Raw genomic sequence first — 18130 nt, forward strand, 5'->3', positions numbered from 1 at the left:
TCTGCCAGCAACTCACTCCTCCTTTTCACCGCTCTCATCCTCTGAGCCTGTATCCATACTTCTCGCATCTTCCTCCCTCTTTTTCGCCCGGCACATCCTCTTCCCGTCTTCTGTAGCCATGTCCCTTCATTAGCCTCCATCTGCCCCTTCTCTCTGTCTACCACTATTTCTCCCCTCTGCCATCCACCCTTAGTGTTTTGCTGTCTCTCACCCTCTTTGGCGGCACCATATGTGCAGTGCTGGAGTGTGCGTATGTGTGTGTGTTTGTGTGCGAAGAGGTGTGTGTCTCTGGGTATTCCAGCTAATGCTCGATATAAATAGGAATGATGCCTGGAAGGACAGAGTGCATGGATGCATAGTAGGCACATCAGAGAAGACAAGAAGTCGTCCATAGGAGAGTGAGTGTGTAAGTGCGTGTGCGAGCGCGTGGGTGCACGTGTGTTTCTTTGTCTGATCTCTTCTTTATGCCCACAGAATCCAACTGTACTTACTTCAAATTCTTCACCTCTGGGGAGAATGCAGTCATATTCAAGAAGACAACTAAGAAGAGTGAGATGTTACACCTTCCCCTGGACATACACATTAGCAGTTACACCAGCAGCTTCTTCTTTCAATAAAGATGCTCACTGCGGTGCTCACAGGACCATACTGGTGGTTTTTGCATGTTTTAGACCATTAACTTCCACTGCCACCCCTTTTCCAAAGCAAGCCATAAGCTATCAGACTGATTAATGTGTTTGCTGTGCTGCCCAGGGAGCCACTGGTTTCAGTGTAGTTTGGAGATAAGCTGGATGAGAATTAATAGGCTACTTACATCACAGCAAACATCAGTCATTTTTATCTTTTGGTCGTAAGTTGTGAGCAGAGGCTGTTTTGAAAATTTGCTTGCTGATATGGTTAAAGAGAAGGCGGCATTTGACATATGAGCTGTGGGAAAGATTTGCTGTCAGTGGCTGCACAGTAGACTTGGACATAATCACACCAACAGATATGCACAGTCCTGTGAAAAATAAGTAAGGGTATACCACTTCTCAATCATAAGTCATTAGCCAATGAGCATATCCCATCTAACCCTTTCTGACTTTAACAGTGACCTTAATTTACAAAATGTACTTAGTTTTTACTCAATATGACCCGAAACTAGTGAGTGAGCCCATAAACGTTTCAGTAATTTTTTTTACAGAGGTCAAATAGGAAAGGAAGCTGATGGTCATTTACCCATAGGCACAACCACAAATCTTCTTGCATCCAGAAGAGTCGAGTCGCCCCCTGCTGGTTATTACAGAAAAGTACATTTTAGGTTCTGAGCTACCGGGAAGCTAGCATATCTATTTTGTACTGTGTTTACGGTTTATGCTAACTTTGTGGCAATTTTTCAAAGCATAGATTCCTAAAATGTTGACCGGGGTGGGCTACGAAAGTACTGCAACTGGGCTACAGTAATAACAGAAATTCTGTTGAAATTACTCACAAGTATGTAGAGTTACATATTTATATGATTTTATTTATTTGTTTAAAAAGAGAATAAAAAATGATAATAAGAGGTGGCTAGTCTGTGATGTTACTCGTTACTCTGACGGAAGGAATTGACCAACTATGACCATTCTTGTTATCTGCAATGCTTTTATTAATGAAATAATATCTACGTGCTGGAGAATCAAAAAACAAAACAAAAACAGCACAATTGGCACAGGCTATTTTTTGGGGTCGCACCTGTTCAGGTTTGGAATGCCAGGAAAATCTGTTTTAAGCAGAGCCAGTACAGGAAGCAGCACAGATGACATCATTTTTGTTCTTTAACAAAAATCCAGATTTAACCAAAATCCCAGAGGAATCAAACATGTGTGAGGTGGTGTAACATAACTAGTTTCCAGACCTCACAATAATTCCTCCATCTTTTGTGCTGCAGATTTCTTTCTGCATGCACTTCTGAACATCTGCGCTTTATATTTTGTTATTTCTCGCTGCTCTCCCTCACAGGTCTGAATCTAGCAGCAGCTGTCTTGGCCCTTTTGAGTCTGACCATGATGGTGATGGGCTCCATATGCATTGCCATGTCGCTCAGCAAAGGAGTGCAATTCTTTCTTAAGCCAGCCTCCTTCTGCTTCATCCTATCAGGTGGGATGTGACTCTTTTTTTAGTCATGCTAGGACAACATTTTCATGAGTATTTTAAGGATTGTAACTGCTGATTGAACTTTTAAATGTTACTGTTACTTTTTTATCTTCTCATGCAGGTGTACTGGTCCTGCTCTCTGTCCTCATATTCCACCAGTCTGTGCTGGCCTTACTGTCCAGTGACCACTCCATACCTTTACACCATGAACTGTCCTGGTCTGTGGCCTGCGTGGGCTCAGCGGGAGGCATTCTTATTTTTGGAGGCGTCCTCTTCATCATTCTCGCTCTTCCTTTCAGCCCATGGCAGAAATGTTTTCCACACAAGAACAGCGACACCTAGCCCTCCGATGCTGCACACAGTATTCACGACGTCTTTGCTTATGAGGAAGGAGAAATTGATTTCAGACAGCTGTGATGTCAAGCTTGCTCTTGGCATTGGTTTTGCCAGAGAAGCCATACTAACTTGGTCTTAAATTTATGAAAGGGAGTCAACAACACATACACAACACAGCATGGCCTGCAGAGGTAGATTTTGCAACGAAGTGCTTTTGTTCATTTTAGCATAAAATCGAATGACTGACGGGGCTACTGCTGACTTTTTTAGTATTTACTCAAACCTGCGTCACAAATAGGTTTGTTAGTCTGCCTGTAGCTGTACAAACATATAAACCCAACCTTTATACTGGGATAAGTCGTGCAGATGCTTTTCTTTTTAATTGCTAAGACTTTTTTTTTTGAGGTTTGAAAATGTTCATAGTCTGCTTTGTATGAAAGCTCACCTCTCCCTAAAAACACAGTTAAATTAGAATATACAGTGTAGTCCATGCCCTGGAGAAACTCTTCTTATACTAATGTTTTCTGATGTGACTATTGGCAAAATTACAATATTTAGCTGTGCATTTGAAGAATTCATTACATTACACCATAGTTTAAGTTTGATGAGGGCACAGTTAGGTTAGATCATGACACAAGTTAGAACGTTTACATGACCTAGATTGGTATAATAATAATTTAAGATAAGGGGAAAATGTTTTGTTGATCTACACACTCACTCATTTCTCATGCCTACTAATGTCAACTGACTTTCTAATCTCCGCTTGCTGTTCTTGGAAGAATGTGACACAAAATAATGCAATAGCAAAACCAAATTTGGACTTTAATCTGTTCGAATTATAAATAAACAAGTGAAAACTTTGGAATCAGGCTGCTTAATATTGTTATTTTTTATTTCTATTTATATCATGCTTACATTGACATATATCAACATTAAACAGTAGCAAATGCTTTGTTTTGATAGCGCTAGTAATCATATCATGTACATGTTATATGATTACATGTACATGCAGGAAATTCTGTTAAGCTTTTTAAATCTTAATATTTTATGTATTACTATTTATTTTATTACCTGTGTTTTACACTTGTGTAAATGCTGCTTCAGTGTATCAGATGAATGTAAGTTGAATGAAACATGTGGGCATGCGTCCTCTGTATATAAAAGGATTTGTTTTGTGTTTTATGAATGGTCAATGCTTGTGGTGTTGTCTCTAATCACTCTATGTGCAATGCAGTAAATACAATTTATTTTTGTCATAGGATGCTAACGTCTCAAACAGGAAACATTGGTTTACAGTATGTAAACTGTGCTCAGTATATGGCACCACTATTGGTTATTATTAAAACGATTTGACATAAAATAGCTGCCTTCCTTTGTTCTGCTGGCACGACACCATGTCTGCCCTCCAATTTGACATTCACCCATTTTCACCCCTTTGCAGAGTGACTCTTAACCCCTCTGCCAAACACCCCCCTCCCCCAGACTCCACTCCTCTATAATTAGGCCAGAGCTCATCGCAATGCATTTCACTGCAGAGGTTGGGAAACTTAATACTTGAATTTCAACTATGTACCCCTATCCTCATACCTATGCGGCCTCCCCGTCTCGTTCTGCCACCCCGACCTCACTGCGTCACCGCCAGCATGCCACCCGAGTTTTTTGCTCCATCCAAAAACCGACTGATTATCTCAGAAATAACAAATCTTCACGCTCATCTCTCTAGAGACTACTTGACATCCTGGCAGTCACATACATTCCCATGCATGCATGTGTGCATGTAGACTCACATGTTTTTACCTCCCCAGTGGGCAGAAACTGAATCCACATGACACACTATCCGGGTTGTATATATAGCTGTTTAATAGTTCTACTGAGACTGCATGAAAAGTGGTTCGTAGGCACATGTTACGTGTTTGTAAATGGAGAAATGCTTCCTGGAATTCTTTATGATGGACCTGTAGACTGAATGTGACAAGTAAAAGAGCATGAAATGATGAAGGGCTGTCATTATTGATTGTATATATAAATACATATGTATCTATATGATATATATGATAAACTGTTAATGGTGCTTGTGCAGTAGATTTGTTTGCTTTGGCAGTCCCTCTCCTTAAATGTTTCATCACAGTCATCCTTATTGTGACTGCAGCTACGTTGCAGTAAGTATGATAATATGCAGGGAAAGACACTCACTAATCCTCAGGGTGCTGGAGCACTTCTAGGATTCTCGGGCCCCTTGTCAAGGATGTCACTGCTTCCTCCTGCTCTAATGCATCTGGAGTATCATCTCTTGTCAGTAATGGGAGTCTTTGAGCTGCCACTCCTCTGCATCCCTCTGAGGAGAGTAGTGACCGAAGCACACCTTTACAGTATTTTGTAATCGTTCATGCAAAAAACGTGCATGAGGTACCAGATGGCCCTATGAGGCGGAAAAAAGTTATTTGGAGGTAGGGCTCAGTGAATTAACTTTCAGTTGCTCTTCTCATTATCTTCTCTGGCAAGTACCACCCATCTGGCACTATCCATATATTTGCAAATATTAGGAGCCTCAAGACTGACAGGGAAGGTTGAAATCGTTTTAGGATCACCGCAAACAAAACATTAGCTAAGAGTCCTTGAGCCACAGTAACTACTAAGAGCAGTGTTTATGACAAACTGTGTGTGTTATTGACAAGTGGTGAAATATCACAGTTGCTATAATGTACTGCACTCACTTTAAACATCTACTCTACCAAATATTTATGGAAAATAATGCAACGATTGCTCCAATACGTCAAACAGTTAAATCTGGCTTTAGCAGATTAAACTGCAGCATTAAAATTGCGCCTGTATGTTAGTTAAAGGATGACGATAATAATCCTTCTTCTTCGTCTTTCGGCTGCTCGCTTGAGGGGTCTCACCTGCCTCCATCTCAGCCTATCCCTAGCATCCTCCCCTGTCATACCAACACATCCATAAATCTTCTCTGTGGTCTTCCTGTTTTCTTCCTGCCTAGAAGCTCTATCTTAAACATCTTTTGTCCAATTTATCCACTATTCCTTATGTGAACATTTCCAAACCATCCTAACTTTGCGTGTCTAACTTGTCAACTACTCAACCTAACTGCTCCCTCTGATTTTCTCATTTCTAATCCTGGTCATTCTGGTCACGCTTAGTGAAAATCTTAACATCTTCAAATCTGCCACCTCGAGTTTCCTGTCTTTTGGTCAGTGCCACTGTCTTCAAAACATAGATCATAGCAGGTCTTAATACTGTTTTATAAACTTTCACTCTTGCTGCTATAATTCTGCCACTAACCACCCTGACACCCGTTTCCATCCACTCCACCCTGCTTACACCCTCTTCTTCACCTTTTTTTTGTGCTCTATATGCTGCTTTGCATGGTATTTAAACTCACCTCCACCTTCACTACATCTCCTTGCAACTTTACCTTTTCTGTCTAGCTCTCATTCACACGCATGTAGTCTTACTTCTACTAAATTTCATTCTTCTTCTCTCTTGAGCATACCTCCGCGTCACCAGGTTCTCTTCCACCTGGTCCCTACTCCTACTTCAAATCACATTGTCATCTGCAAACATCACAGTCCTCAGAGACTCCTGTCTGACCTCATCTGTCAGAATGTCCATCACAATCGCAGTATGATAATAATCCAACTATTTCATAACATAAAAGTGACAGAGGCCATCATGAGTACCTTTAGTTTTGATGCTTTAAGTAAATTTTGTTGTAAATACCTTATCTCATGGCACTTTTTTTTAGATTACTTTGATATGGATCAGAGTTTGTGAAATGGTCTCTTGACCAAACAGTTGAATATGCTCACATCGGGTTCAGACTACTGGCTTCAAGACACGTTCAGTGGAGGCATGTGATGTAACGTGCCAAACTGTCGCACAACACTTGGAGCTCGGTGACAGTCATGATGGTGTAGAGATGAAAGCTGAGTTTTTAGCTCTCTAATGATATGGTGAAGTACTAACTTCAACTCTGCAACAATGTAACTGGCCAAGCTTTGGCATTTTACCATTTTGTCACTTGCAGAGTGAGCAGAAAAATCAATTGCTCTCCTTAGCTGTAATTGAAAAAATATATTTAAAAAAAATATGCAAATATTCGCTTATTTCAAAGTACTAAGTGCAAAAAAGGATCTTCTAGTTAACTGAGAAGTCCATTCTCAGTCATGAACTAGACTTGCAGATCTCACTTTCAAGGTCATAGTTTGGTGCACTTCTGGGTGGTTTTCAGCAGCATTCTGTTTTTAGATTGTTCCTTACAAGTCCCACTGTGTCTCTTGGCACTTGTTTCTCTGCGGTGGGTGTTGGATTTCTTCCAATGTGTCAGAATGGGGATCCTTCAACTTGATTTTCCTTTTTGGGAAGTGGATGAAGTTGCAAGGAGCCAAATCTGGTGGTGAGCAAAGGTTGTGTTTGTCTAGCCAAGAAATTTTGCGCTTTTTAGTGCACTCTGAGCCAGCACGAGGTGTCACACTCGTATGCCCTACAGTTCAGAAGGTGGAATATTCTCCCTAAGACGTTACAGCAGAACTTTTACAGCCTTTACAGCCTGTCCCTGGGGGCTGAATTCACAATGGTGAGCCCAAGAAAAGGAAAAGAAAAAGAAAAGATGAACATAGTCTCACTACTAATCTTGAAATCTGCAGACTCAACTCAGAACAACTGAAAACCACTTGGTCTCACCCAGCACCCCAGCTTTCATAATCAGCAGTTATCCTCCGCACAATATTTAGGTGAGTCTGAAACAGAAGTTGATGATTGCTCTCAGGTATAAGATCCATGACCTCTGCCAAATTGCAGGTCACGGTGTAAGTTGTCTATAGGGGACTCTTGTTGTCGTTGTTTTTATAACTTTTTGATCCACTTATATGGACTGGAGAGTCTTAACTGACAGGAGTCATACTCAGTGCTGCGTTTAGCTACTGTTGCCCATCTGCTTCAAGGTTTGGCATGATGCATGTTCAGAGATGCTCCTCTGCATACCTTTCACCTGCATACCTGCAGACCATTCTCTGTAAACCCTAGAGGTGGTTGTGTGGGAAAATCCCAGTAGATCAGCATTTTCTGAAACAGACTGACAACAGCAACCATGCCACTTTCAAAGTTACTTAAATTGCCTTTCTTCCCCATTCTGAAGTTCGATTTGAACTTCAGCAGGTTGTCTCGCTGATATCTGTATGCCTAAATGCACTGAATTTCTGCCATGTGACTGGCTGATTAGATACTTGAGTTGACAACATAATAAAGTGTCTATCAAGTTAATGCCTAATTAACTTGTTTTTGTCAACCACCATAACAAATTAAAATAAACTACATAATTTTATATATGAATATGCACTGAATATGAACGGAATTAAATCTGAATCTTTATGATTCAACTGTGTTTTTTCACAGCCTTCTACTGTAGCGCAACAATAGGAGAAAGAACATGAAACACAAATTAACTGCAGGACTTTTTTTAGTGCAGTATTTGTAAAATATTGTATTGCTTCATTTACTCGGGTAAAAAACCAGAATATTCCAACTTTTTTTTTCAGTCTGCTTCGGAGGTTCTACTGAACAACAAAAAAAGGAAAAAAAAGACAGCACTCTGTAAATATTTCTGTTATTGTTTTTTTTTATAAACTTCGTGCAATACAGTGTTTTAAGTTTATCACACATTTAGATAAACCATAATCATTTATCTAGATATATCTATTCTCAACTACATACTATTCATATTGCCCACATAAATGCTATCTGTGTGCATTTTTAATCACATTTTTTTCTTTTTCTGAAATGAAATCAACGAAATGAAAATAATCTGGAAGCATCTGGTCATTGTTTTTGTTTCTTCATTATACCACGGAGCAGGTGAATCCACAGTTTCCACCTAGATCTGCAGTCACTCAGGACAGTTTGGAAGAGGGTGGGATGGCTGGGTGTTACATGTGTCTACATTCTCATCCACATAAACAGCGCAGAGTTCAGACTCAGGAGTTACTGGGGAAGCACAGTGAAAGGAATCTTTGGGGAGCTTAAGGGGTTGTCTGTGGTGAAGCCGCCATTGGTGATAAAGTAGGGAAAACACCGATCGTGTGGCCGTAAATGGGCAGATATGGCGGGCCAGGGTTGGCGGTTGAAACCACCCGACAAGAGTCCAGGGACGGCACTGGGAGCAAAACACTTAAGCCAAACCGGCTCGTTCCAAAATGCATACCCATTTTGAACAGTGGTCCCGAGAAACATGTCTATAGACGTTACAAATATATGTATGCATAATTACAATGTACAGGTATCTTTTTTTAAACCCTTTAACCCACATATACAGAGTGTTTTTCTTTTTTGCCACTGAAAATGATGATTTGCATGTGTCACTTTGGGACTTTTCATAGAAAAAAATCTGCTTTTTTTTGTTTTGTTTTTCTCCTCAGGCAGCAACCTTCACCTGATTCTGTACAAATGTGTAATTCTATGTCTCTTTTTTTTTTCCTGCTACGTCTGAGCAGAGGTTCTGTTAATGCCCAAGAACAAACATCTTCAACACGACTAGAGCTACAATTACTACTGTTCACACTGATTAGAATGGAAATAAGACTAACAGAGGCCCATAGAAAACTCAGACTCATAATAACAATGAAGTTGGTGAGCTGTCGCAGTCACTCACATTATTGTTGCATTTCTTTCAGTATCAATATTGGAAGACAATTTACAGTATTCACATCTGACTTCATCATATAAATGAAAATCATACAACATTTGGGTTAAAAAAGAAAAAATAATTATACAGGCTCTCATTCTCCCACGTTATTGTGCACACTCATGCTGGACACTGACATATTACAGCTCACTGTTAGTCCCAGTGGCTCTGCATGGAAGAGATTCACAGTAAAAGTCATAAAGGAAAAGAAAATGTGAAAATTAAAATTTAATTCTAAATTATAGTGTTTGCACATACAGCTAGCCTGTAATAACTCTAAGAATAATCACAACAACAATTTTACATCAATGATGGCCTGGTTAAATTAGCGGTAATATTGCACAAAAATTATGTGAAACATTTTCATAATAGCCCAAGGTTAATTGCGTTTGATCATTAACAAAATAAATCATTTCTAGCACATTAAAATATCAAAATAGTTTTATTGTGAAAGTTCATTGTTGTTGTTATTATCGCTCTGTTATTACTCTTCTTTTTATCCTCAGTGAGATTGAGTAGACTAAATAACAGTGAACATGGAGGGAGAGATGTAGCGTTTTACCTGTGTTTCTACCTCCTGTGTTTCTGCCTGTGTTTCTACCTCCTGTTGAGCCTGCAGTGCTCCTTTCTGGCTTCCCTCTTTCTTTACTACCCATCCTCCTCCCTCCTCACCTACCCCTCTAATACCCTTCCTCTACACAGGTGTTGTTTTTCTATTGAGGGTGTTAGAGTTGCTCTCCCTGTCTCCCTTCAGCCTGTCCAGAGTCCCCATCCCTCGCTCCCTGTCGACTGTGGATGAGGTGAAGGGCGGAGGGCCAGAGCCCACAGAGTTGGGAATTGGTGGATTGGAGTTGGAAGAATTGGAAGGGTTGTGGGACTTGAGTGATGGGAGAGTGCCGCTCATCATCACCCCCCCTCCCCCTACGCCTCCATCCTTTGGAAAGCAGTTGTGGAGCTGGTAGAGCGTGGCCCTGTCCACCGTTCCATACATGGGCGGCAACCCTCCCAACTTGGGGTCACGGGACAACGTGTACAGGGAGATGTCTCCTCCAGCCAGGGCTGTGTGGGAGCGAGAGTGCGGGTTGGGTAGAGTGGACACTGAAATGGGGCCCTGGGAAAGTAGTGCAGAGGGGGGCAGCCCGAAGTTCTTTCCTCCACCTCCCCCCACAGGCGAGGGGTCTCGGGAGCGGGAAGGGTCGGTCGAACGGGATGAGGAGCGAGAGCGGCGGCGGAAGCGGTAGCTGGGCAGGCGGAGCATGGCGTGCGTGGTACTTTTGAAAATGTCGGTGCGAGAACGACAGCGGAGCTCCTTGTTCTTCTCGATGTAGATGTTGACAGCCAGCACCCCCACCATTTCAGCCATAATGAAGGAAAGGCCTCCAAAGTAAAAGGACCAACCATAGGAGTACTGCCATTTCTTATCTTCATCCTTCTTCGGAGAAATGTCCCCCAGCGCAGCCGAGATGTAGACAATCACACCAATTATGTTGCTCAGACCTGCGACAGCACAGAAATACGATATTTATAAAAGATGTACACAAACATGGGCCTGCATACAGTGCTAATACATAAATTTGTCTGACATTTGTTAATAAAAACAACAGGTAGCCATTAATTTGGCAGCGACAGGCACCCCCAAACAAAGCATAGAAACTGTTGTGCCACATGATATTCTCCAGAACACTGTTCACACATCTACCCTGCTAAAAAAAGGTATAACAACCATTTAAAACCAATCAGACCTCAATGGAAAAAAATGCAGGATATACACTGATATGGACTGGGTAATGCGATAGGTACAAACGGATCCTACATCATTTCAAGGAAAAGAAAATTGTCATCCTACAGAGAGCTGAATTCAAAGACACTGCAAAACCAAAGTGAAAAAATGATGCAGGACTGAAACAGAATGTCACACACATTAAATCTACCGGATTTAGATCAAGTGATGGTGGGAGCCAGTTAATGGTATCAATTCCTTCATCCTCCAGGAACTGCCTCCATGCTCTCAGCAGATGAGCATTGTCATGTACCAAGACGATCCCAGGACCCACTGCACCAGCATATGGCCTGACAGTGGACCCAAGGACTATATCCTGATACCCAATGGCAGTCAGGGTGCTGTTGCCTAGCTTGTAGAGGTCCTTGCATCCCTCCATGGATACGCCTCCCCAGACCATCACTGATCCACCACCAAAACAGTCATGCTGAATGCTATTACAGGCAGCATAACGTTCTTCTCCAGACCCTTTCACATCTCTCATGTGTTTAGGGTGAACCTGGTCTGATCTATGAAAAGCACATGGTGCCCATGATGGACCTGCAAATTCTAGTATTCTATGTCAAATGCTAACCAAATCGGGCTCCACAGCACTGAACAGTGAGGACAGGGCCCACTAGACAATGTCAGGCCCCGAGGCCACCCTCACGAAGCCTGTTTTTGATTATTTGGTCAGGCACATTCACACTAGAGGCCTGCTGTAGGTAATTTTTGACCCTAGCCAAATGCAAAACTAGTGAAAAAACAGTCAGGAAAAATAAGGAGGGAAAAATGTCATTTCCTCTCTAGGGGATTGTCTCACTGTTGTCCCTCTAGTGCATCCGTGTTAATTTCATTAACTCCAAAAGAGATGAAACTGATTAACAACCCCCTCTGCTACTTAACCGACCAGATCAATATCCCAGAGGTGTAACTGACTCGGCACTACTATAAAAATGTGTTCCTGTAATTTTTTTTTAGCAGTGTAGATAAATACATGAAGACATGTGCACACAAGCACAGATACTGAGCTACATACAGAGTTACGTAAAACAGTCCTCACTTACCTGCAGCCACAAAGAGGATCCCTGCCCCCAGGATAATATTCCTTTTGCTTTTATAGAAACGACTAGCAGCAATGCAAACTCCTCCCATCAGCAGAAGGATGGCACTAAGGATGGGGAAGATGTTGGAAGCCCTGACTACCCCTAAAAGAATGGAAGATGAAGAGTAAATGAAACAAGCAAAAAGCTATTACTGTGCAACATGACATCAAGAAACTTAATGAATAGAAGATTTTCACCAGATCAAAACTTGCTTTTGATAAAGTTTGTGTAATATAATCAAATTACCTAAATAAGCACAAGTTATTTAGCTCTTGTATACAGGACAGAACAGTCAATTATGTCATAGGTTTTCTAACAGAGTATCACAAGCATTTTATTCTGAAATAGGTCTGTTAAAAAAACCCTATACAAAAAATAAGATCATTGTTGCAACTGTGATTGGCTTCTTCATTAAAGCAGCATGCAATTGTTGTGCCTGTGCTGCAGGCAAATTTACAAATTGCTCTTCTGATGTGTTTTTGACAAAGTAGGTGCTCAGAGAGTGTTTATTGTGCATCCTGGCACTACGACAACTAGGACTAAATCTTTTATGCTCATTTGTAGCACTTTCACATTTAAAGAAAACATTTATTCTCTGTCTGAAAAAAGTACCACAAGGCTCCATTTTTGGACCTCCATCTTTCTCTTTGTACCCACTTGGCACTATTTTCCAGACACATAATATTTGCTTTAACTGTTATGACTGTCAAGTTTATTTTTATAGTGAAACACATTGGTGCATGTCCTGTCCAGCCTTTCCTTAACTGGCTTATTGATTAAATTTTCCAAATTTTAATGAGAGCAAGACAGAAGTTATGTTGTTCCAGTGGCACCAAATGCACCTCCTGTGTCACATTTTCTTCTTGACATTATATAAGAAATTCATTGAAAATGAATCATTCTCTATAATTCGATCCTCATGGGAACACAGTGTCTAATTCCTGCCTTTTCCACTTGAGGCTGCTGTCACAAATCAAGCCTCTCCTGTCCATATGCAAACCTTGAAACATTAATACATGCTTTTATTACGTCTCATCTCGATTACTGCAATGCACTTTTCATAGGAATTAGCTTGACTTCACGCTCCTTTGCACCTCCTACAACTGGTGCAGAACACTAGATTTTTATCTGGTGCAACCAATAACACTCCAATTTTAGCTTCTCTACACTGGCTTCCAGAGCCTTTACAAATCCACTTTAAAATCCTTTTATTTGTTTTTAATTCTCTAAGTGGTTGTTTCCCCCGTTTCAGCTGTGTGCGCTGTTACATCCTTACATCCCGTCTCGTTCTCTCAGGTTAGCAGACCAGACGACTTCGCTTGTTACAAAGATGCAACACAAACTCAAAGACGATAGAGCTTTCACAGCTGCGGCTCCATGTATGTGGAACAATTTGCCATCGCACTTCAGGCAGTCTCCTTCACTTGCTGTTTTTAACTCTTGTTTACAGACACATTTTTACGCCATGGCCTTTGACCCAGTGTGTTCTGTAACTTTTACCCTTTGGTCTTTTATGTTTGCTGTTATTGTGCAGCACTTTGATCAGCACTGTAGTGCTTTATAAATAAAGTGGTATGGCATGGTAACCTAAGCCATGTTAAAATAAGAAATATAAGGAAAATCGTTCTGAGCTGACATCAACTCGACACAAGAGTAGAAAACCCATTGGAAACCAAGCGTTTAGTGCTGTCTGACCCCTGACCTTTTGGCTCACTGGGATTTCTTTCGCTATGCTTAATATGATCATCTAACATTGAAACTGTAAGAAGCATATTTCCCTATAACGATTACAAGGAAGAAATGATAGCCAACCTGTTTCTGTGCTCCTACTGTAGTGACAGGTGGAGAAAAACATTCTATGTCCTCGTTAACCAAGGCTTAGAAAATGTGAGAAAAATAGGTAAAAATGCTATGAAATAATTAAATATGTTGAAATTTGCTTTAAATAAAATACACAGAATACTTTTTTGAGGAAATTAATTACTCAGTTCTATGCACCCAACTGAATCAAACCCTTCCCATGTGGCCCCCGGTCCTTTCAGGAGGTCTGCCAACCACACACACACACACACACACACACACACACACACACACACACACACACATTAACACGCCTCTCTCATCTAGGACAACTAGGCCACAGGAGAGAAAATGCCACCTAAATGCCAGCAAAATGCCTCTGCAACATTGTAAACAGAGCACAAGCTTTTCTTTACGTATGCACGGGCACACATGCATCATATCAGTGCAGAAAGACATGTCTGCAGGGCATTGAGCATGAACTAGGGCACCCCTTCTCTCATGGCTTTGTAAACCTTGTCACGTGTTTATTTCTTAATGTGATTGAGAGAATGAGCAATAAAACGCCAAGTTTAAAGCATCAAGGCACCATTTTATACTTTGCTCTTAATTTGTTTTCAGGTTGTTTTTTTGTTCCCCCTCTACATCACCCACATCTGGCACTTCAGGTAATAACTTACGTAGGACGTACTCTGCCCCATCATGGTCAAAGTCTGCATCCTCTGGGAAGTGGTTAATCTGAGAGCACACTCCTCTCTTCACTCCTGAGACAGACAAGAAGAAAAATGGTGACCAGACTCAACAAAAGGCAACAACTCAAAGCTGAAGCCTTATGAGAACAGTTTCTATCCTCTTGATGAAAAGACTGATTGACCTGGAAAATGTTGTACCGTGATTCGAAAATGAATCCAAGCAAATGCGCTGAATGGTAAATTTGGGTATATTGTTTAGGAACATCATCGAGGTTAATGACTCTCGTTGTAATTACAGCTTATGTTAGTAATGTCACAAACACAGTGAACGCACAGGCACAACGTAAATACATACAAGCAGACACACAGGCAGACCGATAACTACCCGGCGGGGTCTTGAATGTAGACAGACAGACGAACGGAGGGACGCACGGAACGATGATGACAGCCCACCACTGTTGTTGGTGGATGGATTTTGAGAAAGGTGGAGTGATGAAATGAAGAGACACAGACTGAGGGATAGACGAACAGATGTGGGGTGAGATGGTCTCTCAGTGCTCCTACATTTCCACAGGTAGGTCTGTAAAGAAACAGATGGTGGTACAATGGGAGGGAAATACTGGATGAGCCACATGGATCAGGCACTTTTGAAACCCTGCATTAGTCTATGTTGGCATTTTCCATCGTCCTTTATTAAACCACAAATCCAGGACTGTGAAAATACCACCTTATGCACACACGTTCTTAGAGTATTCTATATCTATAGTCTTATATAAATGTAAGAGTTAGTTTTAGAAACACTGGTTCATGTGGTCTGCTGCCCTAAGAGGCAGAGAGAGTGAATAAAACGTTTCAGTAGCCAAATAGGCTAGTCAGTATTTCAGAAACTGCTGATCTGCTGGGATTTTCCTACACAATCATCTCTAGGATTTACAGAGAATTGTCTGACAAACAGAAAACATCCAATGTGCAGCAGTTCTTTAGGTGAAAATGCTTCATTGATATGAGAGGACAGAGGACTACTTCGTGTAATAAACCTCATTACAACCAATATATACATCTCTCAATTCATTTCATGGATTCCCATCAGCTGTGTGACGCTGTCATTCCAATATGGAGCAACATTTCAGAGCAACATTTCCAGCACCTTGTTGAATTTGTGCCAGGAAATAATTAAGGTAGCTCTGAAGACAAAAGGGTCAACTGAATAAAGTATTCAATGAGTGTATGTGAACGTGCTTCCAATATTATCTCACTACATGACCTCAAACACAGCTGTGCTAAGTGACTCTGGCAGCTGACATGTTCAGTATCGGGCTCACACATTTGTGGAATTATCTAACAAAAAATCACACAGACAGATAAAATCTTCATTGACTGGTAAGTCAGTGCAACCCCACCTTGAATGAGTCTGCAGAGGGGAGAAGAGGACAGGACACGTCTATATCCACAGCACAATGTGCCACCCACCTGCAGGCATAAATCTTTTGGAGCTAGCATGTCCTGCATTTCCACCCCTTCTACACCTCACTGCATCACTGCACAACTACTGAGCATCTATCTTGGCTGAATACTCCACAGACATCAAGGATACTTGACCTCTAAGCCACGCCAAGACTCTGTCAGCTTTACTGCAGCAGAAAAGGCTGAAAACGAGAGGAAACTACAAGGAGGCAAAGATGAGGACAAACCAGTGAAAGATGAAATGTAAAAATGTTTGGGGGAGGAAGGCAGAGGGATAGCAAGTGGAAAAAACTGAGAGAGAGAGCGGTGAGGGAAAGAGTGGGTGGGGGTGCACTGCAGCAGAGCTGCAAGGGCTAGAGCTTATCTCTAATTGGCTGCTTTGCTATCAGGAAGCTTAGAGATGAGGACAAATTAGCTTTGTACAATGACCAAGCCCAGGATGGGCCAGGGATGCTTTATAAAGAGAGCCAAGCGGTTTTCCTGGAGACAAAAAAAAGCTTTTACCTCAGTCTGCATGTGAGCAAAGGCACAGATCGCAAACTCACACCACCCCTTTGCTTCTTCACTGTTAACTCCATCCCAGCTTTTACTGTAGAGTGTCAGGCAGGCAGTGTAATGTATAATGAATTAGCAGCTTGTGTTGCAGTGACACAAGAAGTGAAGATTGAGAGATGGTTGCTGCCAGATTCTGTATCTTCCGCCACTTGAAATGAGAAGCCGATGGGTGAACAGAGGCTTTTGTTTCAGCAATTGACTTGAATGAATGCATCCTGAATCACAGACAATGATTAATGGATTATTTTGGATGAGGGTTACGCTTCAGTATCACGTAATTATATTGCAATTATGCAAAATTGTTTTTTTTGGCCCTGTGGCACGGTCGACCAAATACAAATGAAATGTGTATGTTGGTGCTGCTGCAGTGCTGCGCCCTCCTGAGCAAAGTTTTTCTAAAGTCAAGTGAGAGGTTCTTGCTGTTAGACTCTGATCCCATTTAACAGAAGAACAATGCATACTATTAAAAATATGTGACTGAATAATGGGAAATGTACTCCCATTTATAAGCTTTAACATTTCAATGAGATACAATTGTCTAGTTGGACCTCAGGAGCGGGTTTCAGGCCACCAGCTTAAAGGTTAAATAGTTGAATATAGAAAATTTAAAAAAAGAGCCAATAAATACAGTATAATAAACAGAGTATCAAAATTACTGCGTGCAGTGATTAATGTGATTTAAACAGTGGTTCAATTCATCTGCTGCCTGCACAGCATCCAGTCTGAAACCACCACGACCATAACTTAAAGTCACACAATACTGTGAGTGCCCTTCCACTCTGCAACTCTATTATATCTCTCAGTTGAATATGAACCTAAAGATCCAGAAAGTAGCTATAAACTTCAAACGTTTTCAAACATGCGTCTACTTAAGTCCAAATCCCGCACACAGATTCCTGTCGATGAAAGCTCTTTTGTTACCTTCCAAGCAGCATATTCTCCATAAACCGGAGTGGGTGAGAGCACCAGGGTCCTTCTTGTCCTTATTATGAGGGTCATCCTGGGTCACGTTGGCTGTGCTGTTGCAGATGAGGGCACGGGAGTACAGCCAGTAGTCCGTGCCTATTGCCACCGTCATCAGGCCGAAGGCAGCGAATGCCCCCACGGTGGTGAGAAGGATCTGGATCCCCTTCTCACACACCATGCCTTTAAGGGAAACCAGAAAGTGGAGGAAGAGGTGAGTGAGAAGTCGGAGAGAGTGGGCATCAGGAGTGCAAATAAAAAGAATTTATCGAAGAGTAGGAGAACAAGGAAGAACTTAACAAAGTGCAGTTTATTAAAAAAGACAGCAAACAAAGAAGGTGAGATGATGAGGAGCAGGAGGAGGCGAGGGGCACCGGTGGGAGGGAGAGAGGGAGGCGATGAGAAAAGATGAGCGCGAGGTGTAGGCGGATGTGGGAGGTGCATAAGTGGCTCTATGATGTGTCCTTGGAGGAGAGTTTGATGACTCTGCTGACTCTGCCTAACAAGACAGAATTGATGTGAAGCACAACAGATCTCACCCTCCCAAACTCAGTCTACTCCATATTCATGACCCTGACAATGTTCTCCCCCTCGGTATCAGCAGGGCTCGATGCACACACACACACACACACACACACACACACAC

General features: G+C 41.6%; 2 protein-coding genes across 3 annotated transcripts in view; one reads left to right on the top strand and one right to left on the bottom strand.

The window, feature by feature from the left end:
• Window positions 1–3637, top strand: part of cacng6b (calcium channel, voltage-dependent, gamma subunit 6b) — an 8026-nt gene extending 4389 nt beyond the window's left edge. Inside the window, exons 3-5 of the mRNA XM_005731984.1 lie at window positions 475–549; window positions 1981–2118; window positions 2237–3637. Of these exons, the coding sequence (XP_005732041.1) occupies window positions 475–549; window positions 1981–2118; window positions 2237–2457 (434 nt within the window). The 3' untranslated portion in view covers window positions 2458–3637. The remainder of the gene's footprint in view (window positions 1–474; window positions 550–1980; window positions 2119–2236) is intronic.
• A 4434-nt stretch (window positions 3638–8071) lies between these two features.
• The window catches only part of cacng8b (calcium channel, voltage-dependent, gamma subunit 8b), a 27833-nt gene continuing 17774 nt past the window's right edge, over window positions 8072–18130 (bottom strand). For both annotated transcript variants that reach the window (XM_005731985.1, XM_005731986.1), the window contains exons 3-6: window positions 17443–17667; window positions 14491–14574; window positions 11972–12112; window positions 8072–10642 (exon numbers count right to left, since the gene is read on the bottom strand). In XM_005731985.1, the coding sequence (XP_005732042.1) occupies window positions 9840–10642; window positions 11972–12112; window positions 14491–14574; window positions 17443–17665 (1251 nt within the window). In that variant the 5' untranslated portion in view covers window positions 17666–17667 and the 3' untranslated portion in view covers window positions 8072–9839. The remainder of the gene's footprint in view (window positions 10643–11971; window positions 12113–14490; window positions 14575–17442; window positions 17668–18130) is intronic.

The sequence above is a fragment of the Pundamilia nyererei genome, unplaced genomic scaffold (genome assembly GCF_000239375.1).
Source record: "Pundamilia nyererei isolate P.nyererei 1_Seehausen unplaced genomic scaffold, PunNye1.0 scaffold00045, whole genome shotgun sequence".
Classification (NCBI taxonomy): domain Eukaryota; kingdom Metazoa; phylum Chordata; class Actinopteri; order Cichliformes; family Cichlidae; genus Pundamilia; species Pundamilia nyererei.